At 44.1% G+C, this 16,264-nt stretch overlaps 3 protein-coding genes across 7 annotated transcripts in view; 1 reads left to right on the top strand and 2 right to left on the bottom strand.

Moving 5' to 3' along the window:
• Positions 1-13,612, top strand: part of Neur (E3 ubiquitin-protein ligase neur) — a 50,399-nt gene extending 36,787 nt beyond the window's left edge. For 4 of the 5 annotated variants that reach the window (XM_083106446.1, XM_083106442.1, XM_083106447.1 and 1 more), the window contains 3 exons: positions 7,858-8,024; positions 8,656-9,224; positions 9,632-13,612. In XM_083106446.1, the coding sequence (XP_082962572.1) occupies positions 7,858-8,024; positions 8,656-9,224; positions 9,632-10,748 (1,853 nt within the window). In that variant the 3' untranslated portion in view covers positions 10,749-13,612. Of the gene's footprint in view, positions 1-6,271; positions 6,578-7,857; positions 8,025-8,655; positions 9,225-9,631 lie in introns of those variants that run through there. The other variant, XM_083106443.1, reaches the window with a different exon arrangement.
• LOC145975765 (uncharacterized) overlaps positions 1-16,264 on the bottom strand; it is a 78,700-nt gene that overhangs the window by 40,924 nt on the left and 21,512 nt on the right. The gene's annotated exons all lie outside the window — the stretch shown is intronic.
• Positions 13,066-16,019, bottom strand: LOC145975758 (tubulin alpha-1 chain). The gene is made up of 5 exons (XM_083106448.1): positions 15,909-16,019; positions 15,409-15,625; positions 14,509-15,338; positions 14,135-14,298; positions 13,066-14,041 (listed from the first exon to the last, which is right to left on the bottom strand). The coding sequence occupies exons 1-5, from the start codon at positions 15,909-15,911 to the stop codon at positions 13,918-13,920; spliced, it is 1,338 nt and encodes a 445-aa protein (XP_082962574.1). The 5' UTR covers positions 15,912-16,019; the 3' UTR covers positions 13,066-13,917.

Raw genomic sequence — 16,264 nt, 5'->3', positions numbered from 1 at the left:
AGCCGGTTGTGATCGGAATTGACGCACAGGGCACGAACTCCGTTTAACGCGCGGGACACGCGTTTCTTTGTCACAAAAGGAAGCGGAGTTTCATTAACACGTGACTCATCGCATATCGCAGTTTGCGCAAGTTTGCGCAATATACATATATACATACATACATATATGACCCGATTCACTCTTTCTCGTCGTTTACTAGGGACGAGACGCGCGAGAAACTTGATTTCAATTTCCTGTAGAATATCGTAACCGACCGATACTTGGATGGCCGCCTTCAACGATTCTCCTCGTGCTGTTTTTATTCGCGGAATTTCCCCGCGTGTTTCCGCGTACGATCGAACAGCGAATACGCCTAAAACCGTTAAGCGCAATTGCACCGCGCGCGAGATACCATATATTCCTACGGACTTTCCGTATCTAATTAAACGCGGGCACGCTAGCGAGCAGCAGCGGCCCAACGCAACCCTGAATTATCCAATGTACTTGTTTCTTTACTTCCATCGCGATTACCAACATCATCCTGCGCGCAACCCGATCGCTCGACCATACTTAGCTTATTAGCCCGAGTTGCCGTGCCATATTAGATTCATATGTTTCATTCAAATTGAATCTCTTTCTTCTTAATTAACCCCTGCAGGAGAGTTAACTGGTGAATATATTAGATCCAATATTAATTTTTCATTTGATACCTCTCTTCAGCTTCCTCACATTTAGTTTAAGATTAATGTGTGTATTAATTGATATTTCTTTGTTTTAATCATAAAGTATTTTACACATATATAAAATATAATATAAAAAATAAAATATTAAATATAATAAAATATAATATAATAAAAATAATAAATAAAATATTAAATATAATAAAATATAATATAATAAAAATAAAATATTAAATATAATTATAATTTAATAAAATATTAAATATAATATAAAATATTAAATGTAATATAAAAAAATTATACGATATAAAAATATATAAAAAAAAATCTAGGCTTTCTCTTTCCCGCCTCGCGAAAAGTTGTATCATTATTTGCGGATCGAAAGATCAATAAGTGGCAGCTCAGCCCCCCGCGATTTTTCGTGCAAAACAAGCCGAGTGTAGCTGAAACCATTAATCCCGTGTCCGCAGGGGTACGATACGAAGGATAGAGAGAACGAGGGGCTGGTTTCCTCTATTTTCTACACCCCCGCAAAGTCGGCGATCCTATACGTGCGAAACGTGACAGATGCGATGCATCCCCCGCCCCCAATTTCGAGGTACGAGTCGACGGGGTAATAACGAAGGGAGCGAGATCTTGTAGCCACCCTCTCGTTTAACTTCGTTAATCCGATTGTTCCTCAACGGGCCGCGGTGGTCGCGTTAAAAGCGCCGCGATGGGAATATACACTTGTCGTCGTGGGGTTTCGCGTGCACCCTCGAAAACTTGTAGCTCAAGGAGCTTAAATATTCCAATGAGGCGCGTTGCGTTTCTACCAAAACGGCCCGCATCTTTGTCTCTAATCTCGATCGCGAATCTCCTAAATGTCTCCGATGCGGAACTCTTTCGTAAAATTCTCGTTAATGTCTCGGGCGAATCAAAGCAGTATGAATCATTCGCAGCTTTGCTGTGTCGTCGCTATTAGTACCTAAGTAGTCAAAAATTAATCGCGCCGGAAAGAGAGGCCCGAGCATTCACCGTAAATCCTTGTAAGTCGTCAGAAAAGAGGGTCAACAAAGGCTACGCGCCGAGATGGAGACGAAGAAAGAGCGCGGATAAAGATCTCGTTCCTCCATCAAGCGCGACCCAACAACGTCGCATACCTGGATACGTTTCTTCCTCGAAGCTCCGATCTTTATTCCGTCCGTAGCACGAGCCTACCTCGAGGTAGTCGTTTATGAGGAACACGATACATACGTTCTCTCGCCGCTTTATTACGACAGCGGCACCAAAGGACTCCCCGTATAATTATGAAAGAATCTTATAAAATTATCCAATAACGCTGATTCCGCAACACGATTATCGCACACTGTATTACACATTGCACGCATCAATCTAACCGCGCGAATGTAACGTTATCGCGATCTCTTATCATCGCGATCTTAATCTTTATCGCCTCTCTGAGCGCGAATCGAGGCGATTACGAGGACTCGCGGGAGTTCGACGACCCTTGTATCACTCCGTTACTTATCCACCTAATCGTCACTCCGAATCGCGTGTGGATGGTAGCTTAATACACCAATTGTTTACCGCGTGTCTCGCCCGATGTATCACGTGCACGCGAGATGTTTTCCATAATTACGTTAACGCGCCTCCGAGCCACCTTCCGTAGACGGCTCTTCTTCTGACGTACTCTCTTTCTGCCTTGCCTTCTCTTCTTTCCTCTCTTTCTCATTCTTCCCGCTTTCTTTCTCCCGCTCGCTCTGTCTCTCGGTCCCTCTTGCCTCGAGCTGTGTACGCGTTATTATTATTTCAGCATGACGAGAGACCCGCACATTGCCACCTTACGTAATGCGCATAATGGTGGAAGGCAAAACAGAAAGACCGAGAAAGAGAGAGAGAGGGAAACTCCGACAGGCTTAGGAGAAAGAGCGAGGAGCCGAGCTCTCCTTCGCGGAGAAAGAGAGAGGGAGATCTCGCCTCCTAAGACTCTAGGTAGCTCGGCAAAGATCACGGCATCGGGCGTGGGAACAAGGCCCCTCCTGCTACGAGGCCTAGCCTGCGTTGTACGTGTAGATGTACGAGCGAGTGAGCGCGCGCGCGCGGAGAAAATTACCACCGACTTCCTCGGCGCGCTGCTTAACAGTACCTCGAGTGCCTTATCGGAGCGGTCCGTAACCCCTCGTTCAAAGTCGTTCTTGATAGACGCACGCGACTCCGCAGCCTGTTGCGTCTCACCTTCTCCGCCTTCTTCCCCTTTTTTTCAGCGTCGATTCGTCTAAGGTCGCGTGCCGAAGAGATGCTGGTCTTACCGTGACCTGGATACCGTCAATTTGCAGCAGGCTGTTGGCTAAAATAATTTGATAATTAGCTAACGGAGTTATTAATTATACCTCGTTAGAGTCGAGAATTCATATTTTGTAAATTCATGGAAATTTTTTCTCCAATTATTCTTTATTTATTCGATTAAAATCTCGGATTATTCCGCGTCACGATTCGTCGAACTTGAGCGAAGCAGAAGCCAGGATGCGCCGATTATAGCCGCTTATCAGACTGCACGGCACGTCCATCTTTTTTCTACGTGGTTGATAGTAATCGATGGACAAATAGATTTGATTGTAGTCAATGAGCCGGGGGGGAGGACGAAGCTCGGTCAAGGCTTCCTTTATTTACATCATGCAAAGTGCATCGCGTTCACATCGTCGTCGAGACGATGCATGTTCTCGCAAAGGCGTCTCAGTTCCAGCATAGATTACTTTCACTTCGACAATAGTCGCGAATCAATTAAAATTATGTCAATAACATGGCGAGCGCATTAAATAATTTCTTAAATGTCACGGATTTTATTCAAGTGAAAAATGAAAAGCGTTATTTATATTTTAATATAATATATAACTAAAAGGAGAAAAAAGACTATAGAAAGCAGTGATAAAAATAGAAGTGACGCACGTTGCGCGCTGATCGCACGTAGCAAGAAAAGTAAAGGGACGCGAAGCGGAAATAGGCAGATCGAGCGAATTCAATCTTAATTTCCAATCCAATAAGCTTCGATATCTTCGGTTCGAAGGAAAGCTTGCAAATTTTTCACTAGCTCTACGATTAATTTGCCACAATAATATAGACACTATGTCAATGAAGCGTGTTTTCCCAGACTATGACCGAGCAAAAGTCCGCAAGTTAGCCACATGTTACCGTTTTACCTCCAATTTTCTTGCGCTACTCGCAACATCTGTCATTTCGCTCCCGGCAGAGTCATAGTCGAGTCGGAAACGAGATTTTAATTAAACTCGGTCCCGAAGAGACGCGACGCAGCATCGCGGCGGCTCATCAGACGCGCTGAGAGATTCACCGCGTTGCAGTCTACGAGGTGCACTTCCGCGCAAATGTGTGTCACGGGTTTCCCACGAGATGCACCGGCGAATGGCGGCATAGGCGCGGGTATAGACCAATTACTACGACCGAGGAGATTTCTCGTTGACTCGCACGATTTGCGTCAACAGCTCGTCGATCGCTCGCCCTCGAAAAGAATCCATCGCGTCGCATTTAATGACGGTCACGGCGATGAATCGGCGTCAAAGCCGGCGATTATTCAGCGGATTACCGATGTTCGCGTAACTGTTCGAGCACCACGTCATATCGTGGTCGCGATTTAATCCTCGACTCTGAGTAATTCGTGCCAAGTCCTCGGACACGTGACCTTTGGATAAAAATTTATAAAAGCTCGAAAAAGCTGGAATGTGATAAATTCTCGATAAATTTAGATCGATTGCCACCAAAGATTCTTCGAAAGGTTATTTAGACGAAAGGAAGGTACTAGGAATATTATAAAAAAAAATATAAAAGTCCGATCTTGCGTCCGAGGATTGTTGCCAAGAAACATCAAAGTGCACTTTACGAAGATGCGCTGGCCAAGTTCAGCTGTCTCGGCGAAACGTTCCTCGCCTTCAGGCGCGCTAGCACAGCAGTGGCGAATAAGCGGCCGATCGCGAGGGGTAAATGGAGTCATGGTTTGCTCCAACGTCGGGGCCAACAAGAACGCCGAGATGCAACGGTATACGTCATAACATTCCCACGGCCGGGCGTCTCTACCGACCGAGATGCGTCTCGAGAATCACGTCTTGCGTGACTAATCGTGGCTAAACAACGACGCGTACAATCCGCGGGATTGTATAATACTTTCGGCGCGATACGCTTCGTTTGCTCCATCTCGTTCCGTGTAGTTGAAAATCACGGTCGTGTTCTAGTCATCCCGACTCCGAATCCGCTGATCGTCGTTCAATTTTGTTTAGTCTGAGAGAGAATCCTGCACGCGTGATAATTCATTTTCGAAGCGTAATATTAAAAAAAAAATATTGATTAATTAGAAAACATGTATCCCCCTTTTATTTTTATATTTTTTTATTATACATAATTGAGATACAGAAATGTCGTTTTAAAAATTAATATTGATACTTGATCAGCAGAGCTTGGCCATGCATATATTTAATAATGAAATTCTGAACAGCATTCAATATCCTTGAATTTATTCCGGTTTTTTTATTAGTCTCCATAACGTAATAAAATGTAATCTGTAGCCGATAATATACGAGTTCCAGGAAAAAAATTCTAACCAGGTGATTTCGTATGATTTCGTAATAGTCACCTCGTCGCGGACGAGATATTGTACTTTCAGGTCTTTTTCAGGACTTGTCGAAAACCGCGCGAGTCAAAAGAGTCGGGCAAGAGTTGGACGACGACGTTTGACCCTCGCAATCGTCGTGACCTCGCGTCGAAACGACGCTTAAAATCCTGGAAATCCGCGCATTACGCTTTTTACATCGCGTAACGGTTCCGCGTGCGAGCAAAAGGGGAGAAAAAAAGCGCGACCGCGTTCTCGACGAGGGAATTAGAAATTACAATTAGCGCCTTTCCTAATACGCGCACCTTACCGGGAGCGTGAGAAATCGAACGGTCCGCGATTTTTAACGATACGCGATCTCGACGATATACCCGGTTCCATTAACGGGTCGTTCGTTAGGGATTAGTATCCGCCGTTGACTTCTTATCACGTGCGTTTCTTCGCATCGTTTAATTATCAACAGGAAGCTCTCACGAGTGGACTACGGATGTTCGCGAGTAAATGTATATTTTGCTAAAAGCGCACTTCGCGAACAAACGATCAGTTTTTAACGATCCATTAATTCCTGGCAAAATATTATTCATTACGCTTCTTTTTATTCTTTGTTATCCTGATGTAAAATTTCCGACATAACATGTACAATCCATCCTCCTCTTTTACTTGTACAAATACAGAGAGGAAGCACGGCAGGTTGACGGCCAAAGTCATCGAGGTGTAAATCGACACCTTCCTGTTGCTCGTGCATTGTCATAACGGTGGTTTTTCGGGCCGCATCCGTTTTGCGGAGAAAGCGGATCGCGTACTTGGATGCTTGACGTTCGCGCGCGGGTCGCTTCCGGTACGAAACGTGCGGTTTCCGGCGCGCATACAACATCAACCACGCGCCTTGGCATATCGATGGTCAGTAAGAACGAGGCTCTTGCGAACGCCGGTCGAATCGACGCGGCACTCCCGGTTTACTTTCAAATCGACAACACAAAGGCTCACCGAGTATTCCGCGTATTTACTCTGATACCTCTCGCAAAAGTTGTTTAAAATTTATACATTTGCTCAATTCATTAATAGATATTATCGTCTGTGAGTGACAAATCAAAGTGAGTAAATGACAGATGATGGTGCCTGATATTTAAGGAATCGCGGATGAATATTAATCAAGGGCCAGGATTCGACGCGATCCTACGAAGATTCTCCCTTTACGTTGATGCGCCAACTGACGTTCGTCTTCGCCTCGAGATATTACAGGAGGATCCCCGCATTCCGGATCGGCGAGCCGACATTATGAAATACCGGAGTGGAAACGCTCGACGTGCCCCGACGAGAGGTGTGCTTTTGTATCCGAGAGTTTCCCGCTCGAGTCTCTCCCTCTTTTCCTTCGCGTTGCCGGAGCAGAACTCCTTTGTTCCTCATCCGCGAAGTGGTTATCTGTCTCGAGTGAATTTCCCGACAACGCTAGAACGCGGTCGATGGCCTATTTCTTGCGGCGACGCTATTTTGATTCCTTCGAAAGAAAGAGAAATCAAGCAACGACGCCCACGTAGCGCGAAAAGGACCGATCGAAACGATTTTTTTCAATGATACGATGTTCAAAGTGAAAATCTACTCCAGCAATATGAATAATTTTTAAGAATTTTTTTGGAGATTATTAGAAATTGATCTTTTTGACGTTTGACATATGTTTTTGTATTGATGCTCAAATAGTGCGTCAGTATTTTTACATCTTGGATATTTGGCTTTTTGGTTCGATAATTTGTTCAATACGAGCCTTTGAGCGTATTTAAAAATGATATGCTACTTCTCATGTAATTGTCTTAAAAATCTTGGTTTTAATTTATTCTATAGGATTTTTTTGAAATATGAATCTATGTGAATTAGAATTTAAAAAAATTAATATTTAATATATTTTTCTAATTTTCAAGAAATGGAAAAATTTTAGCAAAATTAAAATGATCTAATTTTTAAATGACACCTATATTTTTCAATTTTTTCTACTGAAATTAGATTCAGTATTCCAAAAATATCCTATAGAATAAGAGCTAGATTAAGTATTCATTTCAAATAATTATATGAGCAGCAGCATATCATACTATCGAATCATATTTTTGAACAAAAAAGTATAGCTTATCAAATATATATTGATTAATATTCGTGCCCTGTCGAAACTTTATTATTATAATAATATAGTTCATATGTATATATAATAGATCTAAATGGAAACTCAGCGAGAAGTCAGTTTAATAAGATTAATAAATTAATATTATGTTATGCCATAAATACCACCTCTTATTTTTACCACCTTCTTCATGTTAATTCCTAAAGTTTACAAGTATATTCGGGGAAAAGGAAGTTATCTTTCCCTCGAACTTGTCATAATTATACCGTGGCCTTGGGTAAAAATAAACATTACATATCATTCATATGCACGCACATTCCAGAGATGTTAGTACATAAGTTACGACACAACGTACTTGCGAAGCAAGTAAATTGAAACTCAAAGTACACATATATTCGCATACAGATAAATCTGGCGAGATAACAAGTAGCTATGTACAATCGCATGAATATAAAGCGCCATTATTTAATGATCGACCGTTTCTGTTGCAGCGCCCAGATCCTCGAGCGCGGGAACCAACAACCTGCCACCGTTGACGTTTCACCACGTCCACGGTGACAACATCAGGCTGTGCAATGGCGGCACGATCGCCCGGAGGCACGAGAGCTTTTGCAAGGGTGTCACCTTTAGCGCTAGACCCGTGCGAGTGGGCGAGAAGGTGAGTTTTTCGCGACCGCGACTTTTAATCCAATCTCGCTTAATTGTGGGAAACAAACGGCTATCGTTCCGCTCCAGAGATCGCCGATCGCATTTCTCGAATATTAGAACGGATCGCTGCCCGCAATCATGGGTCGGGAGGCCTTTTTATCATCGCGAGTCGTTGTTTTGCATATCGTTCCATGTGAAAATTACGAGCTCGCGCGGCTCGTATGAGCTTATCTTGTATATTTGTTGTTTGTAGTGTTGGATAACGAGCGTGATTCGTACAGTCACGCTAAACGGTGGTTTAAACTAAATGATTCTCGATTGCCGATCTTCCAAGACCTTCGTATAAATGTATGAAGACTGGTCGCTAATAGAGCGTGTGGGTGCCACGTTAGCATTTTCGGTTTCTTTACGACGATCGAAACTAATCGCGCTGGCGTAAACTTATAATAACGTGGGATGAGATCCGACACAATCAATTCGCGAGGATGCCTCGGATAAAACTCCATTTTAGGATCGGTCGATCGCTCGTCTCCACAATTTCGTAACATCATTTCCTCCTCTTTTTCTCTCTCAGCTTCTTTTCTCGTCTATAACAAATTAATGCATAATTAAATTACATGTTTGCTTTTTTGTGGACCCAGGTCTGCGTCAAGTTTCTGGAGATCTCCGACAATTGGAGCGGCGTGATCCGCTTTGGCTTCACCAGCAACGACCCGATCAACCTGCGGAGCGGTCTGCCGAGATACGCGTGTCCAGATTTGACAAACAAGCCCGGCTACTGGGCTAAGGCGCTCGCTGAGCGGTTCGCCGAAAGGGACACGGTGCTCTTCTATTACGTCACGTCGGCCGGCGACGTGCACTTTGGCGTGAATGGCGAGGAGAAGGGCCTCTTCTTCAGCGGCGTCGAGACCCGCGGCCCGCTGTGGGCGATCATTGACGTTTACGGCAACAGCACGGCGATCGAGTTCGTCGACCCGAATCGTCAACACTTCAACAACATCCGCAGGGGCGCCGAGCACAGCAACGAGGACAACGCGCAGCACAGCAGGCACTCGGCCATGGACGACGCCAGCAACGCCGGCCGAGACGTCGAAAGGATAATCGTACCGTCTATGCAGAGCATGTCGATCCATCACGAGCCCGACGTCGAGCTACCCGGGCTCAGGTTTCAACCCCCCGGTGTCATCTTCACTCCATTGCCCTTCCATTCGTGAGTATCGATTATGCCAAGTCGTCTACTTTGCGTTTCTCAGCCCCTAGTCAACGCAAGCTGATATAACGCGTCGTGAAAAAAATGTTCTACTCGCTAGGTTTAGTTCGTGTACCTTTCTTTCCAATTTAGCCTTGAAATGTCATTTACACAGTCATCTGATTCAAGTCGTCTAGTTAGATTAATAGCGCTTTTTTTTACCTTATGCAATTTTCTTTAAAAGCACTCGCGTGTAAGAGATATAGCACGCGATAGTTGAAAGTCATCGGTCTATAATGGAAAGCATCAAGCCACGGAGGAGATGCCAACGATTCGCTGTACCGTCGTTCAGCCACATAGAACTAATTCGACATCCGCTTTTCACGGTTTCCCAAGACTAACCGCTTCCTGGTTTTGTTTTTCCGCAGCACTCGGGGCAGGAACATCCGTTTCAGCAATCAACAGTGCGTGGCGACGCGCAACGACACGGAATTCTGTCACGGCTACGCGTTCACGGGTCGGCCGTTGCTGCTGGGCGAGCGACTGGTCGTGCAAATCCTCTCGACGGAGCCGATGTACGTTGGCGCTCTAGCTCTGGGCCTGACCTCGTGCGACCCGGCGCGACTCACGGCAGAGGACCTGCCGGACGACAGCGACCTGCTGCTGGACCGTCCCGAGTACTGGGTGGTCTCCAAAGACGTGGCGTCGAGTCCGCAGCCTGGCGATGAGATCGCCTTCACGGTCACGCACTACGGCGAGGTGCAGATGAGCAAGAACGGCGGCCCACCCAACGTCGTCATGCACGTCGACCAGAGTCTTCAGTTGTGGGCATTCGTAGACGCCTACGGAAGTACTCAACGTGTCAGAATGCTGGCCAGCAGACCGACCTCGCCGCCTCGACAGCGTCAGAGCAACCCATCGCCTGCCAACATCGTTCAACAGCAGCAGCAGCAGCAACACTCGAATCACAGCAACGCCGCCACCGAACTATCAAGATTCTCCGAGATGGTGCAGTTTAAACCGGCCGTAGGCGGTGGTACCGTACTCGTCGTGAATCTTCCACCGCAGGCCGGTTACCCGACGCCACCGCCGCCCACGCCGCAGCCGATCTACGCGTCCGCAACGCACAGGAATCCGCCGCCGCAGTCGGTGCATCTCTCCGTGGCCGCGCCCGCGCCAGTACCGCATCCCGGTTCCTCGAGACAGTCTTCGCCGCCGTTAACCGGCACCATGGCCAGCACCGGCTCATCCACGTACGTCGATCCGGTTACCTACCAGAGCCTGGAGGGCACCTTGACGCATACGGCGCACGCAACGTCGTCCCATCTGCAGCAATGGAGCGAAGGCCTGCAACCGACGCTCGCCGGCCAGCCGAGCGAATGCTCCATCTGCTACGAGCGCAGCATCGACAGCGTGCTCTACATGTGCGGCCACATGTGCATGTGCTATACCTGCGCGATTCAGCAATGGCGCGGCAAGGGTGGCGGCCACTGTCCGCTCTGCCGGGCGCCAATCCGCGACGTTATCCGCATCTACCGCTCCTGAACGGTTCCGAATTGAGAGAACGTGAGAGTGAGAGGGAGAGAGAGATCGCGGATGTGCTTATACCCGGTTTTCACCGCCGCCGCGTCCATCATTGTGCTTCCGTCGTCTTGGTTTCCTTCCGCGTCGAATCCATCGCGTTTCTCGCCCGTGTCCTCTTGCGACTATCGGAACGAATAAATGATGTAGAACCGAAGCGAAAGTCGCCGTTTTCACACTGCCACTATATCTTTTTTTAACGAAACGCGAGGCGCGTAAAATATATGAGAAAGTAACACAATTATTTGTTTCACGAGTCGCCTTGCGTTAAATTAAGCAGTTCCCGACGTGCCAATGAGATCGCGTCGTTGTCAATTAACATGTCAATAAGTGGACCATCGCATCGCACAAAGAAAGCAGCGGTACTTTCAAAATCGCGATCACTGCCGCCGTTACCGATTAAGCGAGGACACGGAGATGAATCGCTGTGGGTTCGAACAAATGAGAGAGAGAGAGAAAGAAAGAGAGAATGAATGACAAATCGATGTAGTTGATTGAGTTTGCTTGTATATCGATATATTGTCTGCCAGTCTGTGAGAGAAACGCGTGAATGAATGCGATTACGTCATTGACAAAAAGAGACAGATTGATCCTAGATATTTTCACAAGCGACATAATCGTCACTACAATTACCACAATTACTATTACCGCTCTCAATTATTACTACTACTATCGCTATATTACTATTACTATACTATTATCGTACTCTTCCAGCCTTTAATTATTATTTTATTATATAATTATTATATTACTATTATTTTTATTATTATTAGTATTAAAATATTATCGTTATTATCAATTACATTATTAGTTATTTGATCATTATAATTGTCTTTAATTACTCGCGAGCAGTTTTGTTTGCCACAATTGCTATTATTTTTACGATTTGCCAATTATAGTACGATTGGTGAATTAACATAGTCACTATCTCGTAGCATTATTATTATTTAATGGACCGTGTGATTTACGTAGCGCGAACTTTACCGATTTGCGACGCCTAGGGCATTTGGAATGCTTATTCGCGTATTCCGCCGTCCTCCAGGATGATTGAAAAGATCTTGCTTATCGTCCTATATCTTAGTCACGAGAAAGTGGTGGGCTCAAGGTTACAAAACTGTTTAATTTCTTTGAGCATTTTTGCCTTCAACGATAATGCTTGAATGTTTATGATATTATGTTTATGATGCCCAATGTTTCGGGCGGGATTTTACCAAAGATCCTAAGCATTTCCCGCCTATTTCTCCGTTAGCCGCCCTTCGCGATACTTTACTCGCATGCAGGCAGCGAGGACGACAGTTTGCTTCAAACTAATTGAACTACATCCATTTTACTGCGATGTTAAAACGTTAAACAGATCGTAGCGTAATCATATTTGATTAATTACGTCTGACAATCATATCTTAGAAGCGCAACTTTTTTACGAGCACTTTAATCTGGAAGCTGGGTATAATCCTTGTGAATTTTCATAATAAAATCTCGTCTTGGATACTTTTCGAAGCTTGGAGCGATTAAAAAAAAATCTATTTCGAATCTATTCCATCTTTAAACCTTATTTACTTTTGTAGTCTTATTCATGTTAAGTTTTCGGATGGAAACTTTTGCTTAATTTTCGAGGCAATGTTTTGTGCGTCCAGTGTTTTATTATAATCGCGTGTTTGTAAGACATTTTTCATCTCGAAAAGACCTAAGACTTGCCCTAGGCAAAGTTCGCCTCTGAATGTCCTCAATAAACGCGAACTCGCACGGCGTCCTTTGATCTGTTATGAACGAAACGAGATTGTTCACGACAAGTATCATAAAGAATCGTCTGTGTTTTATTTTGCGATTCGTTTGCCCGAGGAAGACGACGAATTTTCTACAGTCGAGAGAAAATGGAAGAAACGATTTCCGAGCTAAGGGAGAAAGAGAGAGAGAGAGAGAGAGAGGAAGAGAGGCGAGGTGTTTGGCCCTTTTTAACGCGAATCGAAGAAGAAGCAATATCCTTCTTCCGACGATAATAACAGATGCGCAATAAAGCGGTAGTGAAAATCTCTAGTCCAGCGAGCGGCAGGCTCAGTCTGCTAATCCAAAAAGTATGATAAAAAGAAAAGCGTTTCCCCTTTTTTCCTTTTAAGTAAATGGAAGAGGGAGATAGGTAGAATACCTAGGGAGAGAGAGACCGAGAAATTTTATAGATACGAGGAGGAAGATGCAAATTATCGCGCGTCTGCCACAGCGAGCGGCGCGTTCGAGATTCTATTAAAAAAATGTAACAATAGATTATAATTATTCTATTGATATGATAAGAACGAGTCCAAAAAAAAAAAACGTCATTGATGAAGCGACGATAGAGCGAGAAGGAAAGAGAGAGATAGAGTAATGCTTGATAATAAATACGACAAATGTTTATGATTAATCCATCATCGTTATCGTTGTGATCAGCGTGATTAGTTGTGTGTTATTCTGTCGTCAGCTTGGCCACGCCTCGATCATTTGCGCAACATTATCGCTCTTATTATTATCGTAATTATACGACTAACGACTATTTAATTCGACATTGTAACTTGTTTCACAAAGTTTACTACCACGAGGGTACGTTTCTTTTCTTTCGTCTTCTTTGCAATATCTATTTTAAGTTTCTCACGTATCAGCGTAACATGCACAAATACGAAATGTTCACGATTTTTACACCACACTTGCATACACCCGAGGAAGAACAAAAGTTTTACGTGCGCGATGCGAGAGTTTCTCCGACCGTAATGTAAAGATGCCGACGGAAATTTATACATATGTAATATAATTCGCGCAGCCGCGTGCTGTTCTATACAATAAAAAGCCTATAATATCTACGAACGTTATTACATCTTTTTCAAATTCCAGTCTTTCTCCAGTTTCTCTCCCGAGAATCTCCCGCAAAGTTCCTTCAGCGATTCAAGTTTCTGATTAAGAAATTCGATATCGCAGAGTATAAATGATCCAACTTTTTTATTATATCACAAAGACGCGTATAAACTTTTATATCTAAAATAAAAATAATGCATAAAATATACGAGACAATACAAAAAATCGATGTAAAAATCCTACAAAAACGGTACATTCGAATAGAAAAAAAGAAAAAGGTTCATTTATCCCACCAAATGCGTGCAAGTCTTTCTTAAAATTCTTCGCCACCGATATCCAGAGAATCCGTTGCGACTTCATGATAATCTTTCTCTAACGCAGCCAGATCTTCCCTAGCTTCGTTAAATTCGCTCTCGTCCATGTTTTCGGCGACGTACCTGACGGTGCGTTTTATATTATTCATGAATGAAACCCGAGTTTGAGAGTTTAATTTTAATTTTACGGAATAAAACTCAGCGTGTAAAGTTTACCAATGAACGAAAGCTCGTTTGCTGAACATGAGATCGAATTTTCTGTTTAATCTCCTCCACGCTTCGGCGATCGCCGTGGTATTCGCCAACATGGCCATGGCTCTTTGCACCTTCGCTAGATCTCCGCCTGGTACCACAGTCGGCGGCTGGTAATTAATTCCTACCTAATTATTCCCGCATTAAATTAGTATCACACATATCACCGATACCAAAATTGGAGTATAATATGCGAAATAGTTTGAAGAAGAATATTCTAAACTATTAGATTGAAATGTTTCCCATCCTTCTTTACGTTTCCAGCACGTGAAATAAACATTTACAATCCTCGAAACATAAAGAATTATTTATAAAAAAAAAAACATCAAACGATTAACCTTGAAACCCGTCGGACACCAGTCAACGAACTGTATCGTTCTCTTGGTCTTGATGATCGCGATCGAGGCGTTGACGTCCTTTGGCACCACGTCGCCCCTGTACAGCAGGCAACAGGCCATGTACTTTCCTCTTCGCGGATCACACTTGACCATCTGCATGGCCGGATCGAAGCAGGCCGTGGTGAGCTCCATCACGGTGAGCTGCTCGTGATAGGCCTTTTCGCTGGATACGATGGGCGCGTAGGTTACCAGAGGAAAGTGTATCCTAGGATAGGGCACGAGATTTGTTTGAAACTCGGTGAGATCGATGTTTAGAGCGCCGTCGAATCTCAGAGATGCCGTGATCGAGGAGACTATCTGGCCGATCAGCCGGTTCAGATTCGTGTAGGTCGGCCGTTCGATATCCAGATTGCGTCGGCAAATGTCGTAGATCGCTTCATTGTCTACGAGGAACGCGCAGTCGGAATTATCTATGGTGCTGTGGGTCGTCAGGATCGCGTTGTACGGCTCCACGACGGCCGTGGAGATCTGCGGCGACGGATATATGGCGAACTCGAGCTTTGCTTTCTTGCCATAATCCCTGGATAATTGTTCCATCAACAGACTGGCGAAGCCGGATCCGGTGCCACCGCCGAACGTATGAAAGATGAGGAAACCTTGCAGGCCGCCGCACATGTCGGCTATCTTGCGGATTCTATCTAACACGAGGTCGATGATCTCCTTGCCGAGGGTGTAGAAACCGCGCGCATAATTATTGGCGGCATCCTCCTTGCCGGAGATCAGCTGCTCGGGATGAAACAGCTGGTGATACGTTCCCGTGCGTACCTCGTCTAAGGACGGATGTGTTTCTGATATATCTTGTTACCGTTTCGATATATTTTTTTCCGGCATATTTTTTACCTATCACCGTCGGTTCGAGATCGAGGAAAATGGCCCTGGGCACGTATTTTCCGCCGCCCGTTTCGCTGAAGAAGGTCTGGAAGCCTTCGTCGTTTGTACAAGTCTGCGGTGGCAACATACCGTCTGGTTGTATACCGTGCTCCAGACAATAAAGCTCCCAGCAGGCATTGCCTATCTGCACACCGCCTTGGCCAATGTGGATCGAAAGTACCTCGCGCTATCCATTTTGATTAATTAATCTTATCACAAATCGCATCTCCATCTCTTGTTATAAAAATATTTTTGTAACAATTATATGAAATTATATGAATCTTAATTATGAATCCAATTTTTATAATTTTATTTGTAATTTATTTATAATTTTTAATTTCAGAGTGTTATTTCGAGGTTGATGAAGTTTATCCTGAATAACTCAAAATCTAATTACGCGAAAGAAAATGTAATTTTGGATTGCGCTCAAAATTGGCAAATAATTAAGCTATATATTTCTCGATATTTACCATTTTGAAGACGCGTTAGCTTGCAGCGGAAAAGTGGGATAAACAAACAATATTGACACCGAAATGTTTGACGCAAACTGACGGCGAGACGATTTGTTTTACGATTTTGTTCTCGTTGCCCAGAGAGACCAACGGAAATCGATGCAAAAATTTAATAAGCTTTGATTTTCAGGTAAATTTTTTTACAGCGAAAAATATATCTTTTATACTCTACATTATAAAACAGTTTAAATAAAAAGATCAATAAAATCTCTTAAAAATAGTATAAAAAATGTATTCTTGCAATGATTTGCAAATTAAAGTAAATGATTTATATCATAGGTTTCACAATAAGAACTATGATTCTAAATTATATA

The sequence above is a fragment of the Camponotus vicinus genome, unplaced genomic scaffold, assembly GCF_025532165.1.
Source record: "Camponotus vicinus isolate PSW18456_S1 unplaced genomic scaffold, iyCamVici1.0 SCAF_8, whole genome shotgun sequence".
NCBI classification, from domain to species: Eukaryota; Metazoa; Arthropoda; class Insecta; order Hymenoptera; family Formicidae; genus Camponotus; species Camponotus vicinus.
Note: the sequence above shows the minus strand (reverse complement) of the source record. Positions and strands in the feature narration are given on the sequence as shown.

What these genes read in the sequence shown, in the direction of transcription:
- LOC145975758 (XM_083106448.1), bottom strand. An exon ending in TCTCGAACCGACGGTGATAG is followed by an intron (nt 15,339 to 15,408) that starts GTAAAAAATATG and finishes ATCCGTCCTTAG; the next exon opens with ACGAGGTACGCACGGGAACG. An exon ending in GGTGTCCGACGGGTTTCAAG is followed by an intron (nt 14,299 to 14,508) that starts GTTAATCGTTTG and finishes GGGAATAATTAG; the next exon opens with GTAGGAATTAATTACCAGCC.